Below are 25,503 nucleotides of genomic sequence, written 5' to 3' on the forward strand. Positions count from 1 at the left end.
TGGTGGAGTGTCACCTTGCTCCGCGCCTAGTGGCCTGTGGCTAGATGATGATTTATAGCATAAGAAAGCGGAGGCTTGGGAGACGAAGCTGGTGGATGGCTAGGTTTAAAATCACTTGTGGCAGTGTATGAAAGTGTAGCGGTATGATGAATGAATGTAGTCTATGCATGCCAATCAAGATGATTGTCTTCCAGCATAAAGTAGGCTTCAGATCCATGCATTGGCTGCAGGCAGCTTTTTCTTCTAACTTTTCATCCTCTGTTCTCCACCCTTGTGTATTAGAATAGAGAATTATACCAAACACTGAAAGACAGGGAAACCTTGAGGACATCCAGAAGAAAGTTGTACAAAAAAACTGCAAAAGAGTCAGCTGTAGGATTTTTTAAAAGGTTATATTGTGCATGTCTTGGAAGAAAAAAAGGATCCCCTTTTCAACAGGCAGTGAGAAAACGCAAATGCAGCTTTGTTCTAATATCTCCCAGGATGTACAGTAACTTGTTAGCTGACAACACTGTCTAAATATCATTAACCCTTTAAGGTCCTGGTCTGCCATTTTGTAGAGGTAAATTTGCAGTGGTTTTGATGAATTGGTTTAAAAAATGTGAAAATACACCTGCCTGAGCATCTCTACTAATTGGTTTATGTGTGTTTGTTGTAACACTCCTGTTTCAAATGTCGACCATTTCATCGTTGTTGCATTATTACTAAATTCTTCTATTTAACATCGCAAACATTTGCTAAACAAAAACATTTATGCTTTTTATTCTTGTCCGAAACAAAAACACAGGGAAACATTTTGTTCTGGCCTTTTTGTTAGAGTGAAAGTTAAAGGGTTAAGAATGAAAGCCTTGAAGATAAAAAACCAAGTCTATATGCTGTTTGTAATGTTTCTGCATGATGTTTATGGACCAAACTCAACAAAAAGCTGAGTCCTTTTTGTATGTCTTGAGACATTAATGAGTAACGATCAGTCCATCAAAGAAACTATGAGTAAATACATAATAATTACTCATATCAAACGTAGGTAATTATTATAGGTAACATAGGCAGGATTATATAGCTGCATTGGCTAATAAATAATGACATATCTACTTCTTTAAAAATGTTATGTATGCTAATAAAATTCACAATAATTTAGTGTTATACAAATAAAATGATAAATGCTGTAATTATGTGGGAACTCCATGTGATTTAAGGCTCCCCAGAGAGCTGCGTTTTCATTACTGGTTTAGATGAGCTCATATTTATCATTAATTGGTCTGAAAAAGAAGAAAACAGGGGTAAGTCTCATGCGTTTCTTTTCAAAAATACTTTCTCTTAAATGTGTTAAGTTAGAGGCAAATAGGATTTTCTGCAGTGCTTGTTTTGAGTAACAATCAAAACAGTAGCATCTGAGTTAGTAACTTGCATCAGCCAAAAGCACTGAATGACTAACTGTCCATACTGTATGCATACGCTGTGAGTCATGCAACAGCAAGTCACACAGACAGATTGGGATTAGCTCTCCATCTGAGTCCATTCATATGTCTGTGATATCACCGCCACATATTATTACTCCATTCCGTCATCTCCCACTGAACATATTGTCTGTAACACGAATCTCTTGACTGAGGTTCCAGAGCCAGATTTATTTATAGTTTTATCTTGAGACGGTGTGGAACCTTCAACCAGGAAAGCCTGATATTCTCTGCAAATGTTTACTTCTGAAGTGTCTTCTTTCACTATGTGGTAAAAATAGTAACATGTGTCCATTAAGTGCTTAGATAAAGCCATGACATTTGGAATATCCTGCTGACATGCAGCCATTTCTGAGAATATTAAATTCACTTTTTTACATGACTAATTTCCCCATTGTGTGGCAGAAACAGTTTAAAGTTTTAAGAACATAGAAATGGGCTCTCTTGGGTTGAGATGATGAGAACTCATCAGAATAGTGTTTGTCCATATACTTGATATGATTTGAATATAAAGAGTTTGAGGGACCTGGTCACAGCCCAGCATTTATAGTTTTATAGGAAGAATTGTCACATTAGCCTGCTGGGAGAGGTCAGCTTTAGAAATGTAAAGGTGTAGTGTGTGTCAAAGCTATGTCCACAAACATATCTCCCATTAACCTCTGTAACAAGGCATTAAATGTGCTTACTCCTCCTACTAGAGGTTTTATGGTTGAAGCTTGTAGTTGTGAATTCTTTGACCTTTTTTTTTTTTTAATAAAACAAAGATGTTGTGATCCTGTTCCCTGGTGGGCGTGTTTGGCATCCTAGCACCTGATCTTCATCTTGGCAATCAGCGGCAGCACTATTTAAGATCCGCCCAGCCTGCTGTTCATCGCCAGATTGTTGAACGTCCAGCGGTACAACTCTCGGCCTGAAAGATTCTTCCCTGTGTGTAGCCCTGATCGATAACCTGTGTGTTTTTTCCCCGTCAGAGATTCTGCCTGTTTGCCCGATTGCTGCCCTGCCGCTTGCCTGCCTGCCTGCCTGCCTGCTCGCCTGCCTGCCTGCCTGCCTGCTCGCCTGCCTGCCTGCTCGCCTGCCTGCCTGCCTGCTCGCCTGCCTGCCTGCCTGCCTGCCTGCCTGCCTGCCTGCTCGCCTGCCTGCCAGCCACTCTGTCCGCTAGGTTACCTCCCCGCTTGTCTGCCTGCTGACTACACCTATTTTCCGCATCCACCTGGGAAGGAATCAGAAATCAGAAGGAAGCAAATAAATTAATGTTGAAACTCCAAGCCGAGTCCGCATGTGAATTCTCCGCACTTGACGTCAACCTAACAAAAGATCATATTTCAATGCAGGAAAAGTGTTGCATTTGAATGTTACGATGGAAAACAGTGAAATGGTGTCCATTGGGGTGCTGCTTATGTTGTCCAACAATGCGTGGTGATACTCTAAATCTCTGCATTGACTGTAACCAATGATGACACCTTTGTCTTGTTAAATGAAGTACTTGACAGTGACGTCTGCTTTGAGTCATATAGTGTATTTCCTCATGCTGCTACTAAGAGGGATACTCCAGAGATCACAGTGTGATTAAACAAATTAACAAAAATGAATACTGTTTCAGCAGGAGAACCTGTTGCTTTCTGTTTAACCCATAAGAACCGAGCATGACATATACAATACATACAGTTTCTGAGACATTCGGTATCACTTTATGGTGCAAGCTTTTCTCTAAATCCTATTGAACACAATCTGATTTTCGTTTTCTGCACCTCAATGGAAACCTGAAAGCCTAAAATTACACTATAAAAAATGTTGATATATCACATGGTAATAAATGGTGAATATCCCTAAAAAATTTTTGATACCTTAGCTAAATGCTTAACATTTTTTAAGGGATAAATAAACACCTCATACAAAAGCATTTAACTTATCTTAAAAAATGTTTTCATGCGTTAAGTCTTTATGGGTTAAAAAAGTTTTTCATGAAATGACTAAACACATTATGTTAAGGATCCAAATCACATATGCATTTGTGGCTCAGCTCATGGAGTCAGTCATCAATCTTTTAAGAGATCTGTGCTTAGCTTTTGAGCTTCTTAAGTCCATTTGTTGAGCACAAATTTAAACCACCTTCATCCATCTGTCTGTGATAGAAAAATAATTGCAATTATGGACTTCTGTCATTAAATAATTTTGGTTTGATATATATATACATATATATGTACGTACATATATATATATATATATATATATATATATATATATATATATATATATATATATATATATATATAGATCGCGGCCGAGTGTGAAGCGGCTGGGATGGGAATCAGCACCTCAAAATCTGAGTCCATGGTCCTCAGCCGGAATAGGGTGGATTGCCCTCTCCGGGTCGGGAGTCTGGTCCTGCCTCAAGTGGAGGAGTTTAAATATCTCAGGGTCTTGTTCACGAGTGAGGGAAGGATGGAGCTTGAGATCGACAGACGGATTGGTGCGGCGTCTGCAGTAATGCGGACTCTGCGCCGGTCTGTCGTGGTGAAGAAGGAGCTGAGCCAGAAGGCGAAGCTCTCGATTTATCAGTCGATCTACGTTCCTACCCTCACCTATGGTCATGAGCTGTGGGTCGTGACCGAAAGAACGAGATCTCGTATACAGGCGGCTGAAATGAGTTTCCTCCGCAGGGTGGCCGGGCTCTCCATTAGAGATAGGGTGAGGAGCTCAGTCATCCGGGAGGGGCTCAGAGTAGAGCCGCTGCTCCTTCGCATCGAGAGGAACCAGTTGAGGTGGCTCGGGCATCTGGTCAGGATGCCTCCCTGGTGAGGTGTTCCAGGCACGTCCCTCGGGGAGGAGACCCCGGGGAAGACCCAGGACACGCTGGAGGGATTACATCTCTCGGCTGGCCTGGGAACGCCTCGGGATCCCCCCCGCAGAGTTGGCAAATGTGGCTGGGGAGAGGGAAGTCTGGGCTTCCCTGCTTAGGCTGCTGCCCCCGCGACCCGACCCCGGATAAGCGGCAGAAGATGGATGGATGGATATATATATATATATATATATATATATATGTTCCCCCAAGGTTTAAAAGAGGCATGTTGCTCAAAGGTATAAGTCATGTCCTCACCACAGCATGTTTAACTGTGCAAACCACATAAAGTTCTTTTATGAACCCCATCGCCTTGACTCTGCTTGGAACGAATTGTTGCTAACAATTTGTTTTCACAATTTATTCTCACAATTGCCAAACAAATATGGCGAGAAATTGAAGTAAAAGCAATTTTGACTTCAGACTGGATTCTGGAAAGAGCAACCCTACTTGGGCTTGATTCAAATTTTATCATGCTGTATTGGTGGAAGTGCCCTCTGTCAGGATATTTCAAAGCTCCACAACTGGCCCAGTTCCTTGCATGTGGCTACAAAAGCGTCACCACGCAGTAATGAATCAAATTAAGTGGAATGTCAGCAAGGCTAACAGAGCTCTCCTTCTTCCCTCAGCATGAAAAGGAATAGTTTCATGGCTCCAATTTGTCTCCCCTTGCCCTTGCTGGCACATATTTTTGCGTTTCATCTGAAAAATGAAAAAAATTATGCTACTGGGAAAGATATAAGGAGTTAAAAAGTGAGAAAAAATAGTGGCAAATGTAGAGCATGTATTCATTTTCAAGTCATACATATATTGGTTGACCATAAAGCAATGCCTTACCTTTGGGTTTGATGTAAATGTATGAAATAGCATGAATAATATCCCAAGGGTGTCTCTCTTATTCTTTCTGCCTCCCTCTTTCCTGTAAAGCTCCAAGCAATTGTAATGTGAAAGAAAAGTGATATTTTACAGTGACAGAGGAAAGAAAGAAATTGAAATATGCTGATTATTTCTGATGAGCAAGACAAATGGAAGACTACAAGAAAAAAAAAGTAAAATAGAGGGAGTAGTGTTTTAAATGAATAAATATTCACAAAGGTTCCTTTTACATTTGTGAAAGTGACATCTCTGATTGCTGCTGGTGAACTGAAAACAAAAGGTTTCACTTGTAAAGAAGCCCACTTGCCTTTGGGTACAGGAAGTAAACACAACCATAAGTTTGTTATTCTGGTTAAGCTTTAACCTGTTTATTTTTTTACCTCAAGTGTACCAAATAATAGTTATTGATATAATATTTTGGTTTGGGGTTGTAATGTTTCAGGGAATCCGCATTTCTCAGCTTATAAGATTTGGTCATTTTTGTCTAATTTAATAATTCTTTTTAACTATGTAGGTTGTTGACAGCCTCGCACAACAAGTTGTTTATTGTGACACTGTGGAAATGATGTATGAGTTGCTTTTCTGAACATATTACTGCATAGGAGATCAGAGCCTGCATTCATGTATTAATGGCAGAATGAAACACTTCGAACCCCTTTGTCTCACTAAAAACAGATATTTTAACTCCATATATGTATGTATCTATCTATCTATCCCTCCGTCCGTCCGTCCGTCCATCCATCCATCCATCCATCCATCCATCCATCCATCTATCTATCTATCTATCTATCTATCTATCTATCTATCTATCTAACTATCTATCTATCTCTATTGTCTACATCTGTCTGTACTCTCAAAGCCAGGCATGGATGATAAACCTATTTTTCATTTCCAAATTATACTATTCTTAAAATGCTCAATAATTAAAGGAGATGAAATGTTCTTTAATCATTTAAAAGTACACAGTACTAAACTAAACCTTCACTGGATTATAAATTTGTTGAAAGATCACAAAATCCTTCTTCCATTTAATTATCTTTGGCAAAAAAAAAAAAAAAAATGTAAAGAATGTCAACAGTGGCCTCATTTGAAAATACACAGATATGTCCACATTGGGTAACTCAAACAGTGATGTAAGAAGCAACAGAATAACACATGCTGGTGGGAGAATGGTAACTGGAACCTAATCGACTCATACAATCGGGTCTGTCTCACTTTCTGTCAAAACTGATTACTACATAACAGTTAACACCAAGCTTACCATAAATATAGACCCAGAATTTTTATCAATATTATATGTAGGGCTGGGCGATATGATGAGGCTCTATCGTTTACGCCACAATAAGGTGCTTTATTGTAGTATTTTATGTCAAGATGCACTTTACGGCATGCTGCAATATATAAACAAATACGGAGGAGGACGATAGCAGATGTGTTTCAGAGCAGGAAAATTCACTAAAAGATGACTTGCCAACCAGAACAGATGAGCTTGTTCATAAAAGAGGGGAAATTTCTGTTGCATGGATGCGGTTTGGAAATAAAAAGACCGACGTGGAACCGACAACAGACTAGCACACGGTCCAGACAACGGATTCATTTCATCACCTGCACACAGCCATAGTTCCCGCAGATGGAAGGAGATCGCTGCTACCATTGCCAAGCACATCTGTCAAAATCACTGATGACTGACAAAATTACACAAAATATTTGATATCTTTATGTGTATTGTTATGGGGATATTAAATGAGCTATTTCGCAATATGAAATTTTGATCATATCGCCGATCCCTAATTGTATGGATATATTTCAAATAAAATAAAATACCATCATATGCAAGTGTTAAAGAAACATAAAAAAGAATTAAATATGCTTTTAAATAAATCTTGATTATAAAATGATTGAAATAAATGTGAAAATATAGAAATACTAGTGCATTACAGAAAAATATATCTGTTTTAAATCTTAAACATTTAATGGACAATTCTAATTGTCCATCTGTCAAGTCTTAAATGCCGTGTGTCACCAGGTCGTGGCTATTAGGTTTCAACACATTTGATATGATAATTCATTTTAAAGGGGTGCTATTATGGTATTTGGAGTTTTCTGAGCTTTCTACAGTGTTACAGTGTTGAATCCTCATCAGACATGGGAACGGCACTGTTTTTTATCACCTAAACGCATGTTTGAGTTTCAGTTCCTGCACTCTCGCCATTCGGTTTCCATGGCGACGAAAAACATGTCATTTTAGAGAGTTTTTATTACTTCAAAATCCTTGTGACGTCCCGGGGGATAAGGTTCGGTGATTGGTTACCTTCTACTGGTTAACAAGGGCATGTATAAATACATCAGGCAGGTGGAAAATGTCGGATAAAGTTATTTCCAACGATGGCTGGTGAGTTTACCAAAGAGAGACATCCTGCTGCATTCGTTGCTGTGGGTTGCTGTTTTCCACTTCGTTTTCAGGGTCTGATTCAGGTTCCAACATGTAGGGCTGTATGCTGTGTGTTGACACTGTATTTTGTTTTTGTTTTTTTTATTGAGTTCATATTAACCTAATCCTTCTGTTTATGAGATGTTACAATGACAGCGAAAGCAGTCGCGGTGCGCGCTCCTGATGTAGTGCAGAGGCAGCTGACCAATCAGTGGCAACTTATATCTGGCTGATCTGACAGCCTACGGAGAGGGTCGGTCTGCAGTAAATAAAGCGATTTGTGACAATAACTCGATCAATCCCAGCCCTTCTGGGCTCAGAAATATAAATAAATTAGCCTGAAATACACATAATAGTTCCACTTTAAAGACTCCTGTGTCCACAATTCCTTCCAGATCACTCCCAAAATTGAATGAAATCTATGTTAGACCAAGAGCCATTGTCCGCCTAGTAATTTTTGTGTAAAGTAGACAGACAGGGGCAAAAGTCATAATCTCCTGGGCAGAATTAAAAAAAAAGAAGCTTTGCTTTCTAAAGGCACTGTCATGATTCATGTAATGTACAACGTTACCTTGATTAGTTTGCACTGGACCTAATTTTTAATTGTAATGTATAATTAAGAAATTCCACACAAAATTAACTAGATGCTTTTCCTATTTATAGACAATTAACATAGGAGCTTACACTGCCACACACGTTGGACCAAACCCTGGAAACAGTTCAGCTTTCTTCTACTGCTGTTTAATGTGTGTTTACTGTAGAGATAGCAACTCCGTATTTCTATGTGAGTTTAAACAAAATACTCACACAAACATTAACAGATTAACACATATTCGATTTCTACTATTTAACAATTGTTCAAAAATGTTAAAACCAATGCCCATCCCTACTTTATATATTTACATATTTATGTTTTTATTTGTTGATTTATTTATTTCTAGCATGTATTTTTAATTTTTACTTGGATTCAATGTGATATTATGTAAAATGTTAAAATCCTAATAGTTTACAGCAAAAACAGGCAAAAAGCAAGAGGATGCAGGAGAGTGTGAACAGCAGATCAAGACGGTGAGATTATCCCAGACCTTTCACTGTTGTACTAATCCATATTTCACAACGCTGTCGCCAAGAGTCAAGGGGTCGTAAGTCTGCTGTATGACATCCGGACCACTTAGACAAATGGACAGAACAGAACAGAGAATATTGCATTGTGGGTCATGTTAATCTGTCTCTTGCTAAATTCATCCTGTAAGTATGTTAGATTATGTGTCTGTGTGTAATACACGTGACGAGCATGTGTGAGTCCACTTTTCTCATAGGTGAAATGTGACTTCAGTTGCATGACCATACAGGCTTAGACACATTGTTTATTCATATGCTGATCGAATTAGATGTGTTGTATTAGTACCATAAATCCACAAAAAAGGCAACCAGTGACACAATCAGAGTCAGATGTGTTTTGTGTTGCCATATTTTCACCATAAGCTTCCATTTTACAAAAAAAAAAAACGTCCACAACCACTGAAATCCAGAAGTTACGTGGTGGAGGACAGAGTCTATTTGCATTGCTAGTTGAAAACCAAAAGGTGTATCCAATGTCTTGAGGGTGCAGGGAGAAGATGAATAAGGGAGCCAGCACAAGACTGGCTCTATATATAGCAAGTAATCTGTCATCTCATTTTTGTCGTCTCCCTTCCCCTCGTTTTTTGCTTTGAGGAATGAGGGATTGATGTTCAGAAGATCAGAGAAAGTAAAGGGGCAATGATGAAGGCTTGGTGAGAGAGAAGTAAGTAGGGCCAGTGTATGTATGTGTGTGTGTGTGTGTGTCTGTATATATGTCTGTGTGCATTGAGAGGAAAAAGGAAGAACCTCAAGCTGAGCAATCGATGACTGCTGGTTTTGGAGACCCAGTTATAACTGGTCCATGTCCAAGCTACGTACTTCCAACTCTCACAAAGTACGAGAAAAAAAATTAAAAGAAAAAAAAGAAACGGAATATCTGACAGTTTAGTTTCAAAAGATTTCAGCTGAATCTCATCCTACACTGCAAATTTTCCATTTCCTACCAATCTGCAACGCGGCTACCGCCTGAAGTCAGACACTTCTAAAGTGGATATTGTTTGAACGTCCTGTCAACGGTGACAGGTCAGATTCCCTGGCAGAGATCTCTCCACCCGTTAGAGACATATATGCCTTGTTCACAAGTGGGGGCATTCTCACACACACACACACACATGCAGAACAAACACGGACGAACACACTCCTGAGAAAATGCTAAAGGGCCTCATGAAGCTTCTTTTGAAAACGTTCACCTTGTGGCCACTTCAAAGCTCAGATGAAGGAACGGATAAAGTAGGTGCAAAAAGGGATGGAGGGAGGAACAGAGCAAAGTGGGTGGAGGGGGTGAGAAGGGAGACAGGAGGCAGATAAAAAGATACATAGTGAATGGTGGTGAAATCAAACGGAGAAATGTGGTTGAGATGAAAGAATTACATGAAGGGTTATCCTGCAAAGAACGGGGGGTGGGAGTTGCATAAAGAAGAGAGCAGGTCACATGAGGATAACAGCATGATGTGAAACATGATGTGTGTGCTCTCACACACATGTAAACACACACATACAGCCACAGAGTTACAGTCCAAATATCAGCAAGCAGTTTGAAAGGTAAAACGGTGTTCCTCTGCATAAATACCAAGTTTCTGCACTGCAAAAACTGAAATCTAAGTAAGATTAAAAACCTTAAATTGAGTACACATATGCTTATTTTATTTCTAAAGGTAAGATAATTCTTAGCTTTTATGCCAGATAATTCCTCTTGTTTTAAAAGTATTTTTACTTGTTTTGGGAAGTCTTGACAAGCCAAATTTTCTTTTCTATTTTAAGCAACATTTACCTAATTTTTGTATATTTTATTCTTGTTTTTTAAGGCTGAGTTTTTGCAGTGGCCAGAGAGAATCTTCACTCATGAGGAGCAACTCTCTGATGGCTAGCTAGCTATGCTAGAGCCTCCAGGCGAATGCTAATACATGAGGAAGAGAAGGGGATCATTAAACTGACTAAACCACTCATCAGCGGTGCAGCTAGCTTGCTAGCTCCATCTAGAAACACTTTCAGTGAATAATTCAGAGAGGTGTAAATAAAATATATGCAGTGGCCCTCACCTTAAAAAACTGAAACCAAATAGTTGCCGTGCTGAGTAATGAGTTCTGTAGTAGACGAGTTCAGATATGACAGGCAAGCAGATGCACACATAAAAAAACGACCGCAAAACCTTACCTCAAAATTCAGTTATTCAGATTGATATTCAAAGAGGAGGGAGTGCTACCTTATTTAAAATGGAATATTTTATCTATATCTGCCTTTGATAACGATACTAAAATATGGCATCTCTCCAAATCTGCCAGGAAGTCATAACAGGAGGACTGTTGTTGTCCAAAAGTGCTATTATAAAAAATAAAAAAAATAAAAAAAACAATAACTTGGAAATGACATTATCCACAGAAAAATAGCATTACTTTCCTTTAATTCTACTAGAATTTCAGATGAAAGCAGTGCATGTATTGTTTCTCCCCTCCAGCTGAGAGTGTAATGTTTTCTGCATAATGCACAGTTCTGTGAAATGACGAGAACGTGGCGTAAATCACCCCCCAAACAAATGGCTTCATAACCGAACAGACAGCGAACCCCTTCTGTGTCTACCGTCTCAGACATACAGTGTACGTTTGAGTGTCACAGAAGCGGATGGAGGTTGGCAAGGACAAGAAATCAGAGCACCAGTAAGTCAGGAGAAGATGGATAGGCCACAGGGCTTTTCAGCATGTCCCAGTGGTGTAACAGCGCTAACACACTGCGGTGATGTAGTCGTCACCCCGTGTGCCAAGACTACAATCAAGACTGAGCAGAAATCAATACGCGCTCTGGTCGATTCCTCGCCGTGGCGCCTGTGATTATGACAATCACTCCAGGTGGCTGGTGTGTAGATCACATTGCCTCACTGGCTCAAGGGCGCTGCTTCTGCTACACAAAACCATTTTTTTTCATTTCCAAAAGGTCAATCAATAAGAAAATTGTCTCATTTCCCTTTGTCACAATTGTAGTTCTGAATTTATGCAGTTATTGGTTTTAAATGGGTCATTTGGGAACCAAGTCTCCCTTGACACATTGTGTTACGGTATCAGACAAAGTGATTACGCAGTTTAGTTTAATTAAAAATACCGGTGATGAAACATGGGCCACGATGCCTTCGTTTGAGGATATTTATTCTTAATGAGAAAGGTGCGAGAGAATATTGTCCATCTCCGTGCTTATGCGGCTTTATTTCTGTATGCTGTTTTCATACCTTTCCACTCCTCTTGGTGTCCAAATGCCAAGGTTGAGAAACTAAAAAGATGTCTCCTGGCTAAGCCCTCAGAGACTGACATCTGAGGACAGCTGCACTTCCTCTTACCTCCCTCCCTCTCTTACACTGTCAGTCAAAAACTTTTAACTGCCCTCCTCCTGCCTCACCTCTCCAACCTTACTTCCTTCTATTCTGTTGTCTCCTCTTATTAAGCACTTTTACTACCCTCTTCTCGTAAGTATCTTTTTTTTTTTTTTTTCATTAACTTCCAATGAGTAAATCTTCCACTGAGAAACATGTATGGTGCCAGTATCAGTCAGTCAGACAGTCAAGCAGTCTCTGTGTACGATTCGTATCTGGAGCTTCCCCTCAGCTCCTTTTTCTCTGACACAACACTTTCTAAATTAGCTGCCTGGCACTAACCAGAGCCTGAGTGTCAGTGTTTGACCTCACGCTTACCAGGAATGTCTATTTTACTTTACAGAAACCCTCAAATCAAGCTTCAGAAATATGAAAAGCACAAAAAATATTCCTTTTAGAGCAACAAAGATCCATATTTCACCTCAGCATGATTTTGATCGTTGCTGTTTTTTTTATTGTGAGGAAACACATACAGTTGTCTAATTCCTACAAATATAAAAACAAATTAAATAATATTTATTTTAAAGCCTTAATTAAATTACCGACATTATTAAATACACAGACACTGCATATTGCTGCCACCTTTTGAACTCAAATCTGTTATTACCCAGCAGGCCTCAGGTCAACAGTGCGATGATTAATGTTGGGGATGTTAATGAACACTATCTTGTTTCCTTCCATTCCTGTGGCTGGCATCTGCCCACCTTCCACATGCAGAGAGAAGGTGCCTGTGCTTGGCTGGAGGGCAGAACGGAGACAGCTAGCATGCAGTAGACTAATTGGGATAGGAGCATACTGAGAGCTGCCTCCAACTTCTTCAGCGAAGCATTACAGCAGATTCAGCTGCATGTTTACACAAATACCTGTCACGGCAGATATATTAAAGGTGATTGATGCCAGTCATGCAAAGGAGTCTCACCCGAGTCCATGTAATACAGACGCAGCCACTTAGAGTGGCCAGCTGCTCCATACCAGATGATTCTCTGCAAGGTCCATGACTTAAAACTGCCTCGCCTTTGATTGAAGGAGGCTAATCTAATTAACCGCATCTGTAGCTACAACAATCCGCGGTGTCAAATGTAGTAGTTTTATAATGGAAGCCAAAAAACAGGTCAACATTTTCTAACACATGAAACTGATGCTTGCTCGAAAACAGCAAATTTTCCGCATTTTCAACATTATAAAAACATTACGCATCTGCCTTCTTTGTAAATGTTTTGCATCATAAAAAACTGCCACTAATGTAACATAGCACAATCATCAAATGCAGATGACAGTGTTAAGATTAGAAATACCAGTTGTAGTTTTAATATAGTGTCCATGTGTAATGTTAATTCTTGTTTAGGGAAAGTGACATCTAGCGCTGTGCTTCTTATCCCTCTTTTGTGCTAAGCTAAAATAAGCAGCTGCTCCTGTGACCTTGTTTTGACAGATAAATATGAGAAGGGTATCGATCCCATCCAACATTCAACAAGAAAGTAAATGAAAGGATTTCCCAAAATGCCAAACCAAATCCTTAAACTCTACCTGCAGTCATGAGCTGAATGCTTCCTTGAGCTGCTCTTATTCAAGAAATAGCCAAGATATAGATGACAGGAATAATATATACAACAGCATGACAAGCTGATGAAAACAATGTCATTGGAAGCTCCTGTGCTGTGCCAACTATGAGACAGTGCAAGGACAGGTTAATCTACAGTGGACATCTGATCACAGAGACGCCCCCCCATAACAAATTGGTATGTGCTGTTAATTAGAAGCAGTGTTTGTTTTAATTTTAATAAGATTATAAAATACATTCTTAGCAAGGGGCACATGAAAGGTAAGTAGAGGGAGATTTATTTGCAAGTCAAAGGTAAAATTTCAACCCACCACTAGGAAGAAGTCCTCTTTTAGCACATCAGTGCGTCCTGTGTCAAGTGTGCTATATTGGCCCGTGTCCTTTTTATAAACAAAGGTTTGCATCATTTAGTGTAAGTATTTACATGCATGTGTGTGTGAAAAGGTCTTGGGGGTTGGTTAGACGTAACAGTTTACAGTGAGTGAAAATGAGAGATAAGAGTTTAAGGCGGGCTGTGGTGTTATAGTCCTTGAAAACCGTGGAAACATTGGCACACCACAAAGAGCCGCCATGTTAACCACACTCAATTTCAATACATCACGCCTGCAAACAAGTTATTATTGTCTCCTTCATTCAGACACAGTTTCTTGAAAGAGTCAGCACTGACATCATTTGTTAGAACAAGTGGAAAACACGCAAATGTTAATGTAGGTTATTGGGAACTTGAAGTTTATAGCAATAAGTAAAACAATTTAATTTTTGTCCCACCTTAAAAGCATCTATATTCCTCTCTTCTAAAAATGTCATAGCTCCTCCATCCATTGAGTTTCATTAGCAATTTTTGTGCGATATTTTATCTGCTTCCAGGATTCTTGTGGATACATCAGCCGATGGAGCAAATGGAGAAGTGCTGCTGAAAACCAGCGTTATGCAGTATAACTAAAATGCGTCCAATGAAAGGAGTAATAATCAGGCCGCAGTGAATCTAATGGCTGCACAGATCACCACCTTCTACTGCGCTGCCCTTTTTGTATCTCTTCCTGAGAACGTACATCATCATGATCTCCTCCACTGCTGACATGTCTGTGATTGTCTCAAACTGACATCAACTTTGCAGTGGATGTTCCTAACAACCACATCAACATGAGGACAAACATTAGGACGCAGACACACTTATTTAAAAATGTAAAGGGAGCACAAATTAACCTGCTCCTGAACAATTTACCTCATGTTTGTGGAACTTCACTTACTGCCAAATCCCATGTTTACAATATTTTGACTCTTATTTGGTTTCAAGTAGGACAAGCAACTCGATTTTCTAATGAAAAAGTATAAATCTGGATGTGGCAGCTAAGCAATGACTTGAAACGGCTAAACAAAGATCTGCAAAGTTGAACTAGAGTTGTCATTATGATTAGTCCAGGGATTTTTGTTGAAGAGTTGTTGTTTTTTAGAGGTATTATAGACACAAAGATTTCTGTTGCTTTAAGTTTTGATCTTTCTTGCTTCTTCATCAGTCTGTTATTGAACTCAAACATAGATATCCTGCATCAGTTCACCATCTTGTCTTTCATTTATCAAATTCATGACTCGATGCAATCAGTTGGTTTCTATTATAGGATATGTATGAATTGGCTTGAAATGATGTGTGTGTTGATTCGTGTATGTAAAGTGCCCTGTGACAATGTTGTTGTGAAGTGCCGCCATACAAATAAAGTTGAATTTAATTGAATTGAATCTCCACCACTGTCTTACTAGCTTACATTTCCAGTTCCCAACCCTATTTGTAGCCTTATTTTGAAATAGCCCGTTCTTCAATCCCCCTCTCCAATTGCCCCCCTTTCTCTCCAAACTCCTCATTGTTTCCAGATGATATTATATGAACTCTCATTACAGGGGTGGTAATAGACTCCTCAGCCATAAGATCCTCTTTATTATCTGCCAACTTTGGACTACATCTCTAAGCTGATTAACCAGCGTCTTTTCAGTGTTTCAATTAAGATCATTTTGAGTAGTCAGGCAGGCGTTATAGTCATTACAGACATTCTTAGAGCCCGACACAATGTTAAACTGCAGTAATCCAAGAGGCATATTACAGCCGTGTGGATAAAAGAGCAAGAGAAGGATGACATCATTGCAAATGTTAATTCTGGTCTCAGAGGGAAACGACCTAAGTAGCTATTAACATCAATCCAAAGCAATTTACAGCAGTGGAGAGACAAGCAGTTTCAACTGGCAATCATATTGCTGTCTTACGTACATCAAACGCAGTCATGGAGTCTTTGTTATGCTTTAAAGAAATGAGCAAGATTTACAGGGGGCATCTTGTTCACCTTTTAAGTGACTCTGTAAGATGTAAGACAGTAAGAAATGAGCTAACTCCCAACCATAGTAGCGTTAGGAGAGGATGCCGAATTGACTACATATTAGAAAGCTAAACCCAAGGGTCACAGTGTTGTGTTCACCAACAGAATATGCTGCATTTCTCATTTCTGTCTGTTTCAATTCAGATGAGGTTTCACAGAAAACCTTCCTGACGAGGGACCGGAGGTCTGCGAAGGAATAAAAAAAAAAAAAGGAGAAAGCGGAAGATGATAAAACAGAAGGGAGAGGAGCAGGAGGTTGAGAGACTCCTATGAGCTAATGGATTTAGGTCAAATCAGGGTATTATTTGCTCAGCGTTAATATGTGTGTGAGTGTGGGAGCTCACATGTACATGAGTGCATGGTTTTTGTCATTAGCATTAGAGCCAAAGTATGATGATCTGGAGGTATTATCACTATCTGTTTAAGGTATCCGGCTTTGTCAAATACCCACTTGACACAGGAGTCACCATGATGTTTTATCATGCAGTCTCTGCATGACTCGATCGTTTTCACGACGCACAAACGCACACACATTTATCCACTAATCCATTCAGTCATTGTTAATCCAGCTGTGCCGGCGCAGAGATGTGATGTACATGGCTGACAGCCAAGTCATCAGCGCTGATGTCACACCTGTCTGTATTTTGGTTGTCACTGTTGTTATAGCTGTTGTCGCAAACGTGACATCCAAATCTATTGAGGAAAATAAATCCTTCCACCTTGTGCTACATATAGAACACTAAATTTACCTCAGTGGAGATCATCATTGTCACAAATACACGTGTTTGTGCACTGAGTGAATGTTGTTTACAGGTTGCCGGCACTTTTAATATGCCAAACGGCTCAGTCTCGCTTAGAGCGTCAGTCTGAGTGGAGCAAAGTGAAAAAAAGAAGAGGGATTATAATCGCACTTACATGAAGGCGTTCTTGTACTATTTGTCAACTGAAGTAGAGCAAGTGAGAAGCACCTTTTTCATAGGCACCTTAGTGAAGCTTAGAGACAACATTTGTGTTATTTTCCACTCAGAACGATTTCCTTTAAAAAAAAATATGTTTTTCCACTGTCCCAGTTTTATATAAAGATCTATAAAAAAAAAAAAAAAAAAGGAAAATAAATAAAAATACAAATCTGGTTGTGGAGCAGGTCTGTTTATTAATGACCAGAAATTAGATGTGTGGGGTTTATTCAGCTAAACTGCAAGCAAAGATGCTTTCATTTAGACTATTTACACATTATGTGTTGGACTGTGATAGACTAGCGACGTGTCCAGGGTGCACCCCGCACTCGCCTGACGATTGCTGGAATACGGTTCAGCTTTCCCGCGACCCTTTATTGGACTACAAGATACAGAAAATGAATGAATGAATAAACATGTCATGTGTACTGTAATAAGGTAAAACAAGACTAAAATTGCATCTGAAAAGTCCTACATAAAGTTCACCAGTTATTTCACCATCAGAGCATTTCTAGACTGACGCTCTGGTCTTATAAAAAATTATAAACACAACTTCATCTGCGTGGGTTCTCTCCGGGTACTCCGGCTTCCTCCCACCATCCAAAGACATGCATTATAGGTTAATTGGTCACTCTAAATTGCCCCTTGGAATGAGTGTGAGCGTGAGTGATTGTTCATCTCTCTGTGTGGCCCTGCGATGGACTGGCGAGCTGTCCAGGGTGTACCCTGCCTGTCGCCCAAAGCCAGCTGGGATAGGCTCCAGCTTCCCCGTGACCCTGAATTGGATTAAGTGGTTCAGAAAATGAATGAATGAATGAATGAAATGAACTTCATCTGAGTTAATGAGAACATCTCAGCAGTTTTTTTGTGCTACATGTACATGCATTAGGAAAAGGTAGATGATTGATTGAATGATTGAATGATTGAATGGATGAATGAATGAATGAATGAATGAATGAATGGATGAATGGATGAATGAATGAATGAAATAATTAATTAATTAATTAATTAATTAATCAATCTTTCCTGTCCCACAAGAATAAATTTGGCTGCAGACAAACATACATTAACACAATAGTGCAAAAACACACATAATGATACAGTATAATAATATAATATAATATAATATAATATAATATAATATAATATAATATAATATAATATAATATGCAAAATGTCTGTGTGTGTGTGTGTGTGTGTGTGTGTGTGTGTGTGTGTATGTGTGTGTGTGTGTGTTTTAGGGGAAGGGGAGTGAGGGATCCACAGCTGAACGCCCCCTTCCTGCCATGTAAACTGGGAGCAACCCAACTGGAGTCCTTCATACCCCTGAACCCTCTCCAGGCTGGGAGGGTTGGGGGGGCTAAGGTAGTGGATCCACAGCTGAGGAGCCTCCCCACTACCATATATATGAAGTGGAGGAAGACTGGGCTGTGCTGATGTGTTTGTTAAGTTAGGAATTGGAGACTGGAACAAAAGAGAGCTTAAAGTAGTTGTACTTGCATTTACTTTCTCTATAGCGCCTCCCTGAAAGCAGCAGGTTGTACTCTGACAATAGAATGTGAGAAGGGTCAGCTGAGATTTGAGAAGCTTGCCTGATAACAACCTCCTCATGGCGTGTGTTTAGAGACCATATGTTCCAGAAAACCACATTGCCAAAACCCCAGGAGAAATCCTGATCTGTTTCAGCAGACTGAGGACTGCATGAGTCTAGTCTGCACATCGAGCTAAATCTTTAAAATCTTTGAAAGCTAGATCTTTGAAAGGGTGTACTTGCATTATTACGGCATTATTGTTATTTTAGTTGAAAATGCTTTGCGAGCATTTCTTACAACACTCGCAAAGACTGCACTGTAAAACATGGCACACCAAACAGATGTAGTCTTCTAAGGAAGTACAGTCTCTGGGCTTGCCTAATGCATAAATAGTCTACATGTTCACTCCAGCTCAGGTTGTTAGACACCATCAAACCCACGTATTTATGTGAAGACACTTGTTCTATGGGTGTGTTGTTGATGGTTACAGGGTCGTGAGTCATGACGCCCTGAGGGTCAAAGATCATGTTTTGTTTTCTTTGTGTTCAACAGCAGGTAATGATCATCATACCAGGATTTAAAAGTATCTCTCTGAGGTACACGCTGGGGTCAGCCTTTGTGTCTAACAGGGAGAGAATAATGGTGTCATCAGAGAATTTAATTGTATGTGGAGAGTGTAAAAAGAATTGGAGAGTGTCATTGGTCAGGAATTTGAGGTGGGTGTGGTTAACATGAAAAAATGTGAAGCAGAAAGTTGCATTTTTGCTAGTGCATGGTTGAATGGATAGTATTAATAAACACCTGATCAAGGGTGTGAAAAAGAATGAAAATGTGCAACAACTCTGTCATGTGCACCACCTCGTCCAATAACAGGCTCAACTGATAGTTACACATAAAAACACAGACATCCCCATTGCAGACAAAGCTTCTACCAGAGTATGAATCGACCGGACCAAAACAAACTTTGTTCATGTTCTTGCTGCTTTGAGAACAAGGACAAAGTTCTATCTTAATGTGGAATATGCAACAAGCTTCAGTCAGAATGTCTCCAATATTTTCACATACAGTCCAACTGTTCTTATTGTACCATGATGACAACATTGTGTATCTTCAAGCAGCTCACAGTCACTATTGCTTTTCACTAGAGCTGTATAATCCAGGTGCTATAAAGTAAAAGTCCTGACATGTTTTGGGATCTACCTGTGCATTTAGAGCAGGTTTTTTTACATACAGGCTCATCTATGTTGCAGTGGAACTGAGCTTATTAAATTTAGCTGGTTTAGAGACTGGTTGGAACAGCTACGGGACTTTTACTTTCTGGCTTCTGGGTTGTGCACCTCTACTTTTAACTGAACAAAAGTAGTAAAAGATGCTCCTGCAGGTCCTGGGAATATCAATCTTAAAAGTCACTACTGCTTGTTTAATTTAAATAAAACAAGTCTTGTCTAGATTTAGTGACAAATTTACCAAATTGACGAAGTGTTGTTAGTCTCTGTGCTCTTCTAGAATGTCTGTAAAAGCAAAATGGAGGCTGGTTTCCTGCCTCTTCATAAAGCTGGATCTGCCCTTCTGTCCACAGCAGTGACCTTAATCAACTCCAATCATCTTTAGCTCGGCCGAATCTTTGAAAATCAACCAAATTCACTTTACTGAAAGCTTGAAAAGTTGATGGTACAATTAAATTTTCAAAAAGATGCAAAAATACCCATGTTCTTTGTTTTTTTTGGGGAGTTTTTTTGTCTCTGCGGAACATATAGTGTTGGGTCTCTCCCTCTCATCAGGTTTTATTTGTAAAAAAAAAAATGAAGTTTTAAAATGAATATTTAAACTACACAGCAAGACACATCACATGCGAGCATTTAAACACTGAATTTTACTTCAAGGTTAGTTACTTTTCTCTTAACTACTACACAACTTATCAAAAAAATATACAGACCATTAAAGGACTTCAGTCCCTGTCTACCAGTTTTAAACTGGTCAGTCTATTGAAATATAAGGACTTGTGAAGCGGTGAGAGAGTAATCCCTGGGTAAGACAGATCAAAATGATTTAGTTGATCATTATCCTGGAAGTAGCTGGATTTGCACGAGGCCAGTGCACCCTGTGGCGTCTCTTCAGAAAAACACACATAAAATTTGTAACTCTTCACATTTCAACAGAGAGGATTTTTATGACTTTCCAATTTAAAACCAGAGGGTTTGCTGTGTGATCATGGTATCCCAGATTAGGATTTGACTGCCAGTGGAGAGTGGTTGGCTTGGACATTTGTGTAGGAATGAAATGTAAAAACAAAAAAAAAAGGATAAATTAGGCAACACTAACGGGTGTGCAGAGACTGAGAGATTTAGACAGATGAACACTAAAAGGAAGCATGAAAAGGAGATCATGGAAAAGAGGATGGAAAGAAAGAGAAATTGAGAGAGAAAATTAAAACCCATGCGAGAGAAGAAGCAGTGAGATTAGGATGGAGTGGAGAGAGGAGTAGGGACACAACAGAGATTTAAACCCTGGATGAGAGAGGAAGGGGAGCATCGCAATTCAAATAATTATAACAAAATAAAAAAATAATGCAACTGAGAGAGATCATAAGAAAAAAATGATAAAAGAAGAGGAAATGAAACTGAAAAAAACATGGTGACGGATAGATGGAGATATGCAGAGCGCTAAAATGTAGTAGAGGAGACAGCAGATGGTGGGGATTATTCTGGACTAAAATACTCAGGGATCTACAGAGAGAAGGCCCCAGACATAAACCATTACAGACTCCCATCTGCCAGAAATAGACCTAACGGAGTTGTAGGTCCACCTTCGTCATGATGATCAAACACTGCTTGGACAGCAAGAAGTAAAGCAGCTATTACTGTCATCATAAACAACACAACAAAACTCCAGTCAGATAAAATGCTGATGCTCCATGAAGCTTTGGTGTTTATTAAAACAATTCCTCATGCATGGTTAGTTACAGAAAGGACCTTTATAAACACCCCCGATTATTTCCTTTGGGTGAAACGGTAGCTAAATGGCATCAACTGTCTGCTGGAGTTATTCAGAATGCGCTTGCGTGTGATTATGTCCAATAACATAAGACACCATTAATCCACATTTTTAGTTGACTGGAAATCAGGAGGAGGTTTTTTTCTTATTATGTTTTACCTTTCCCAGTGTGCAGATCAAACCTTGAACCTGCAAAAAAAAAAAAAAAAACAGAAAAAAAACATAATTATTGTTTTTACAGAGCATATCACACGGTACACTCCAACATTGATAAAGCTATTCAGATAAAAATGATCCACATTCATCTGCGGGGAGGCAGAATCCACATCAGGCTCACCTCCCGTCTGCAGCTCCCCTCAACAATCCTCTATAATTGCCTATTGAGTCGTGTCACTCAAGACTTGTACATTATGCCTCTACGACCACATCAAAGTCAGTGTATTCTACTGTCAGCATTAGAGTTACATATTGACATATTCCACATGTGCATATAAGCGTGTGTGCAAGTGTGCATATGTGTTATTGACTAATTAGCTGCCTGACAGAGGACAGTTAATTAAATCCTTCCCTTGCAGTAGGCATAAAGTAATTATTGTGCATGGTTGCATGTCCACCCAAAAAGAGAAAAAAACTAATCAATTACATGTGCTAAACTTATGTCACGTGTGTGCTGCTGCAACACACGTTACAAAGAACTTCGCTCGCGAGTCTGCAAGCTCACCTACATCTACCAGCAGTCGGATTCCTGTCTGTAGCGTCAACTTATTTTCTAAACAAGGGGTGTGGGGTTTCAATGTCTTCTCCTCCAACACACCTGACTCATATTAAATGGACCCAACAGACAATAAAGTTCTGGATAAGGACTCACTCATTTGGGTCAGGTGTGTTGAAGCAGGGAAACATTGAAAACCTGAAGGACTGAGGACGTCGAGGATCGCAGCTGGACATCCATGTTCGAAACATTTATTCATAAACAGTAATGAATCAGGCATTTTGCCATCACCATAATTATCTTTTCAGCTGCAAACTAACATTGCTTTTTTTTTTTTGCTTTTTTTTTTTTTTTTTTGTTTAATGTCTGGCAGGCAAAAATAAAAACAGATGGCAACAGAATGCAACTGCATTGACTTGCATGTGACAAGCCAATATTAACTCTGCTGTTGTCGTTAATGCTGGCAATAAACCAATCTGACTTCCGCTCATAGCTTAACACACCAACGTGAAAGCAACAAACTACGGGTCCTCTTTCTGTCTGTAAAATCACAGAAAGGTTGCTACAGATGTGAAGAAGCCAAAGACACAAAGAAAAGCGATCTGCTGTTTTGGTTTTGCGCTGAGAGCTGTGGCAATGGCAAAAAGATATTTTCAAGTTAGGTTTGAGAGTTCTTTTTTTAAAGACATTAAATAAGAGAATGTAAATGGATTTGGCACTGGGAGGGGTTACCAGTGCCAAATTGGCCCTTCTAACATTGCCAACATTTCCTCAGAAATTCCCAAATTCGCTTTGTCCTCAATTACGTGATGCTGCTGTGCAGGAAGAAAAAGGCAGGACCAGTCGTCTGGACATTTTCATAAGTGACAGTGAGTGTTTGAGAGTCTTCACCTTTATTGAAAGCATTTGCAGGTAATAATCAGTAAAAACAAAACAGCTTTTCACTCGTATGGAAGCACTTTGACAGTCATTTTCCAGCAGAAAAAAAGTCCATATAGCAGCTCACTATCTCCGTACTATCTCAAAAATAGCAGCATTTTCTGAAAAGACTTTTTTAGTGAGACCAATGAATAAAATAAAATTTGATACTTTCCCTTTTAAAAAATTCAGTCAGTCTTCTTTTCACACAAAACACTGCTTCATTTGCCAAACACTGCAGTTGTATTCACTGTTTTTTTTTGTTTTTTTTTTTTAAAGAAGGGACACTGACAGTTACAGTCTATATTCAGCTGACACATTTGATTCACTCGGGCTGAACAAAGGCTGACCACCCAGGCCTCAGGATCCCAGGAAACAACAGGAGCTTCTGTGGCATACAAATAAGTCTTTTTATTTGCTACTGACACACACAAGGGAAACTGTAATGTCTTTGCTTTTCATGTGCAGGTTTATGGCCTAAACAGCATTCCACGGGACTAGCTTGTGTATCTAATAAATAATTCTTTCTTCGCAATATCCTCATTTTGCTATTTTATCCTCAGTGCAAATGCAAAAATCTTGCAAATATCTCATGCAGCTGCTCAAGAGAGAACTCTATTTTCACCCTCTTTATGTGTGAACAGATGAAGCCAAATAAAAGAGAAGGAAGCAAGTAACAATCTCCTGTATTTTCTGCCTCAGCTGGCAATGAAGGCATAGGTGCGAGGCTGACACTTTGCCTGGCTGATCCTTTTCAGCTGCTGTCGTTCACATGACCATCAGCAGCAAGTCTTCACACTACCTGCCAAGCGTGGCCAAAGTGCTGTGCACAGGCAGGCGCAGAGGCACAATCATTTTGTCGGCTGTGCCTGACCATTCTTGTCCAAATGGAGCGAAAGGGGGGGGGGGGGGGGCGGCACACGTAGATGCTCTTCACTGTGAATACAGTCCACATCATGAAATTTATTCCTGCATCTAAAGAGAAATGCATACCAGCCTGGATGTGGCAGGTGCAGGACTGAAGAGATCAACATCCATCAGTCCAATAGGTGCGATTCATCGAGTCACTAAACAAAGGAACGGAAAAGGAACTGGATGACGCAAGAAAAAGGCTACGGAGTGATCCCCCTGCCGTAAAGCACCTTTAAATTCTGTGATTAGTTGCTGCCTGAGTCCACCTCAAGCAGGTTGGATTTAATTTCAACCTCCGAGGCACTTTCCTGAGAATTTCAAACCATTAACCAAGCTCAACAATTGGCAATGGCTGCCAAGCACCTTCAAGGGAATGTCAGTTTCCATGGAAACCTTGCCACCCCCAGCTGTGGTCCATGCTACCCCTTTCACTGTCAGTTAAAAGAAAAAAAAACACTTTGATGGCCACATATCACAAACCTTTCTGCAATCCACTCTGGTTCACTTTTCCTCTTTTCTTTAAATGACATCACTCTTTGTGTTGATGTGATGAGTGTTTGCTGCCTCTGTTTAGCCACATTAGCGAATGATCGTTTTGCACAACCGAGAGGCTTTCATTGAGGTCAGTGGAGTGATGGATAGGATTAAATGACAGTTAAAGAAGTGAGAAATTAAGGAACAATGCTCAGAGAGAGGGGCAGATTGCATTTCAATAAAAAAAAAAACCTTTCAACGATTGGCCAACCTTGCTTACTTGATCAATATTTTTATATGAGCAACTAAAATAAGTCCTATGTGTCTGGTGTGATAACCATCACTAGAAATAAATTATTAAAGGTCTCTACAATATTGGAGCAACTTTCCACCCACTGTTCTGTTGATGTGGTTAAAATACCAAATTCTCATTTACTCTACGTTCCTCACTTGCAAGACATTTTATCAGTATAAAGCATCTGTAAAATAAATTAAACTTAATCAGTCAATTCCTCGGTTTACCCTGTTTAAAACACTAAGGGACATTTATTAGACTCGGTGCAGGAGGTAAAATATGGAGCAGCAGGCTGCCATGCTGTCATGCAACAGTTTATGAACTTCCTGGTACATAGTCTGGTTTGTCTGCAAAATCCATGGCAGATGGTAATAAGAATGAGAATTAGCTATACAGTAGAGCAGTGACACTCACTGTTAATTCAATAAGAGCCGCAGTGAATTTACTAAGACAAGAGGAGAGCCGCCACCCACCCAAAAACAGCGTTCCCACGCTACGTATCCTGCTAAATTGCTAAATCAGTAACATTCAGCTTTTTAGCAAGGAATGGTTATCCTAAATATTGCACAGAGTAACGACATTTTTATGCAATATGGTGAAAATACAATAATGCCTCCAGAATGTGGGTGTTTCTTTTTCAATATATACAGAGCTACCGACGGAGCAGCTCTTTATTGGAGTTCGGTGCAGCTGAAAT

At 39.6% G+C, this 25,503-nt stretch overlaps 1 protein-coding gene across 2 annotated transcripts in view; it reads right to left on the minus strand.

Annotated features, from left to right (window-relative positions):
• Nucleotides 1-25,503, minus strand: part of igsf11 (immunoglobulin superfamily member 11) — a 122,306-nt gene that overhangs the window by 67,193 nt on the left and 29,610 nt on the right. The window contains exon 2 of one of the 2 annotated variants that reach the window (XM_079246664.1): nt 21,655-21,684. The exons of the other annotated variant lie outside the window; for it this stretch is intronic. Within the exon in view, the coding sequence (XP_079102790.1) occupies nt 21,655-21,684 (30 nt within the window). The remainder of the gene's footprint in view (nt 1-21,654; nt 21,685-25,503) is intronic. 2 annotated transcript variants of the gene reach the window in all.

The sequence above is a fragment of the Telmatherina bonti genome, assembly GCF_933228915.1.
Source record: "Telmatherina bonti genome assembly, chromosome: 9".
Lineage (NCBI taxonomy): Eukaryota > Metazoa > Chordata > Actinopteri > Atheriniformes > Telmatherinidae > Telmatherina > Telmatherina bonti.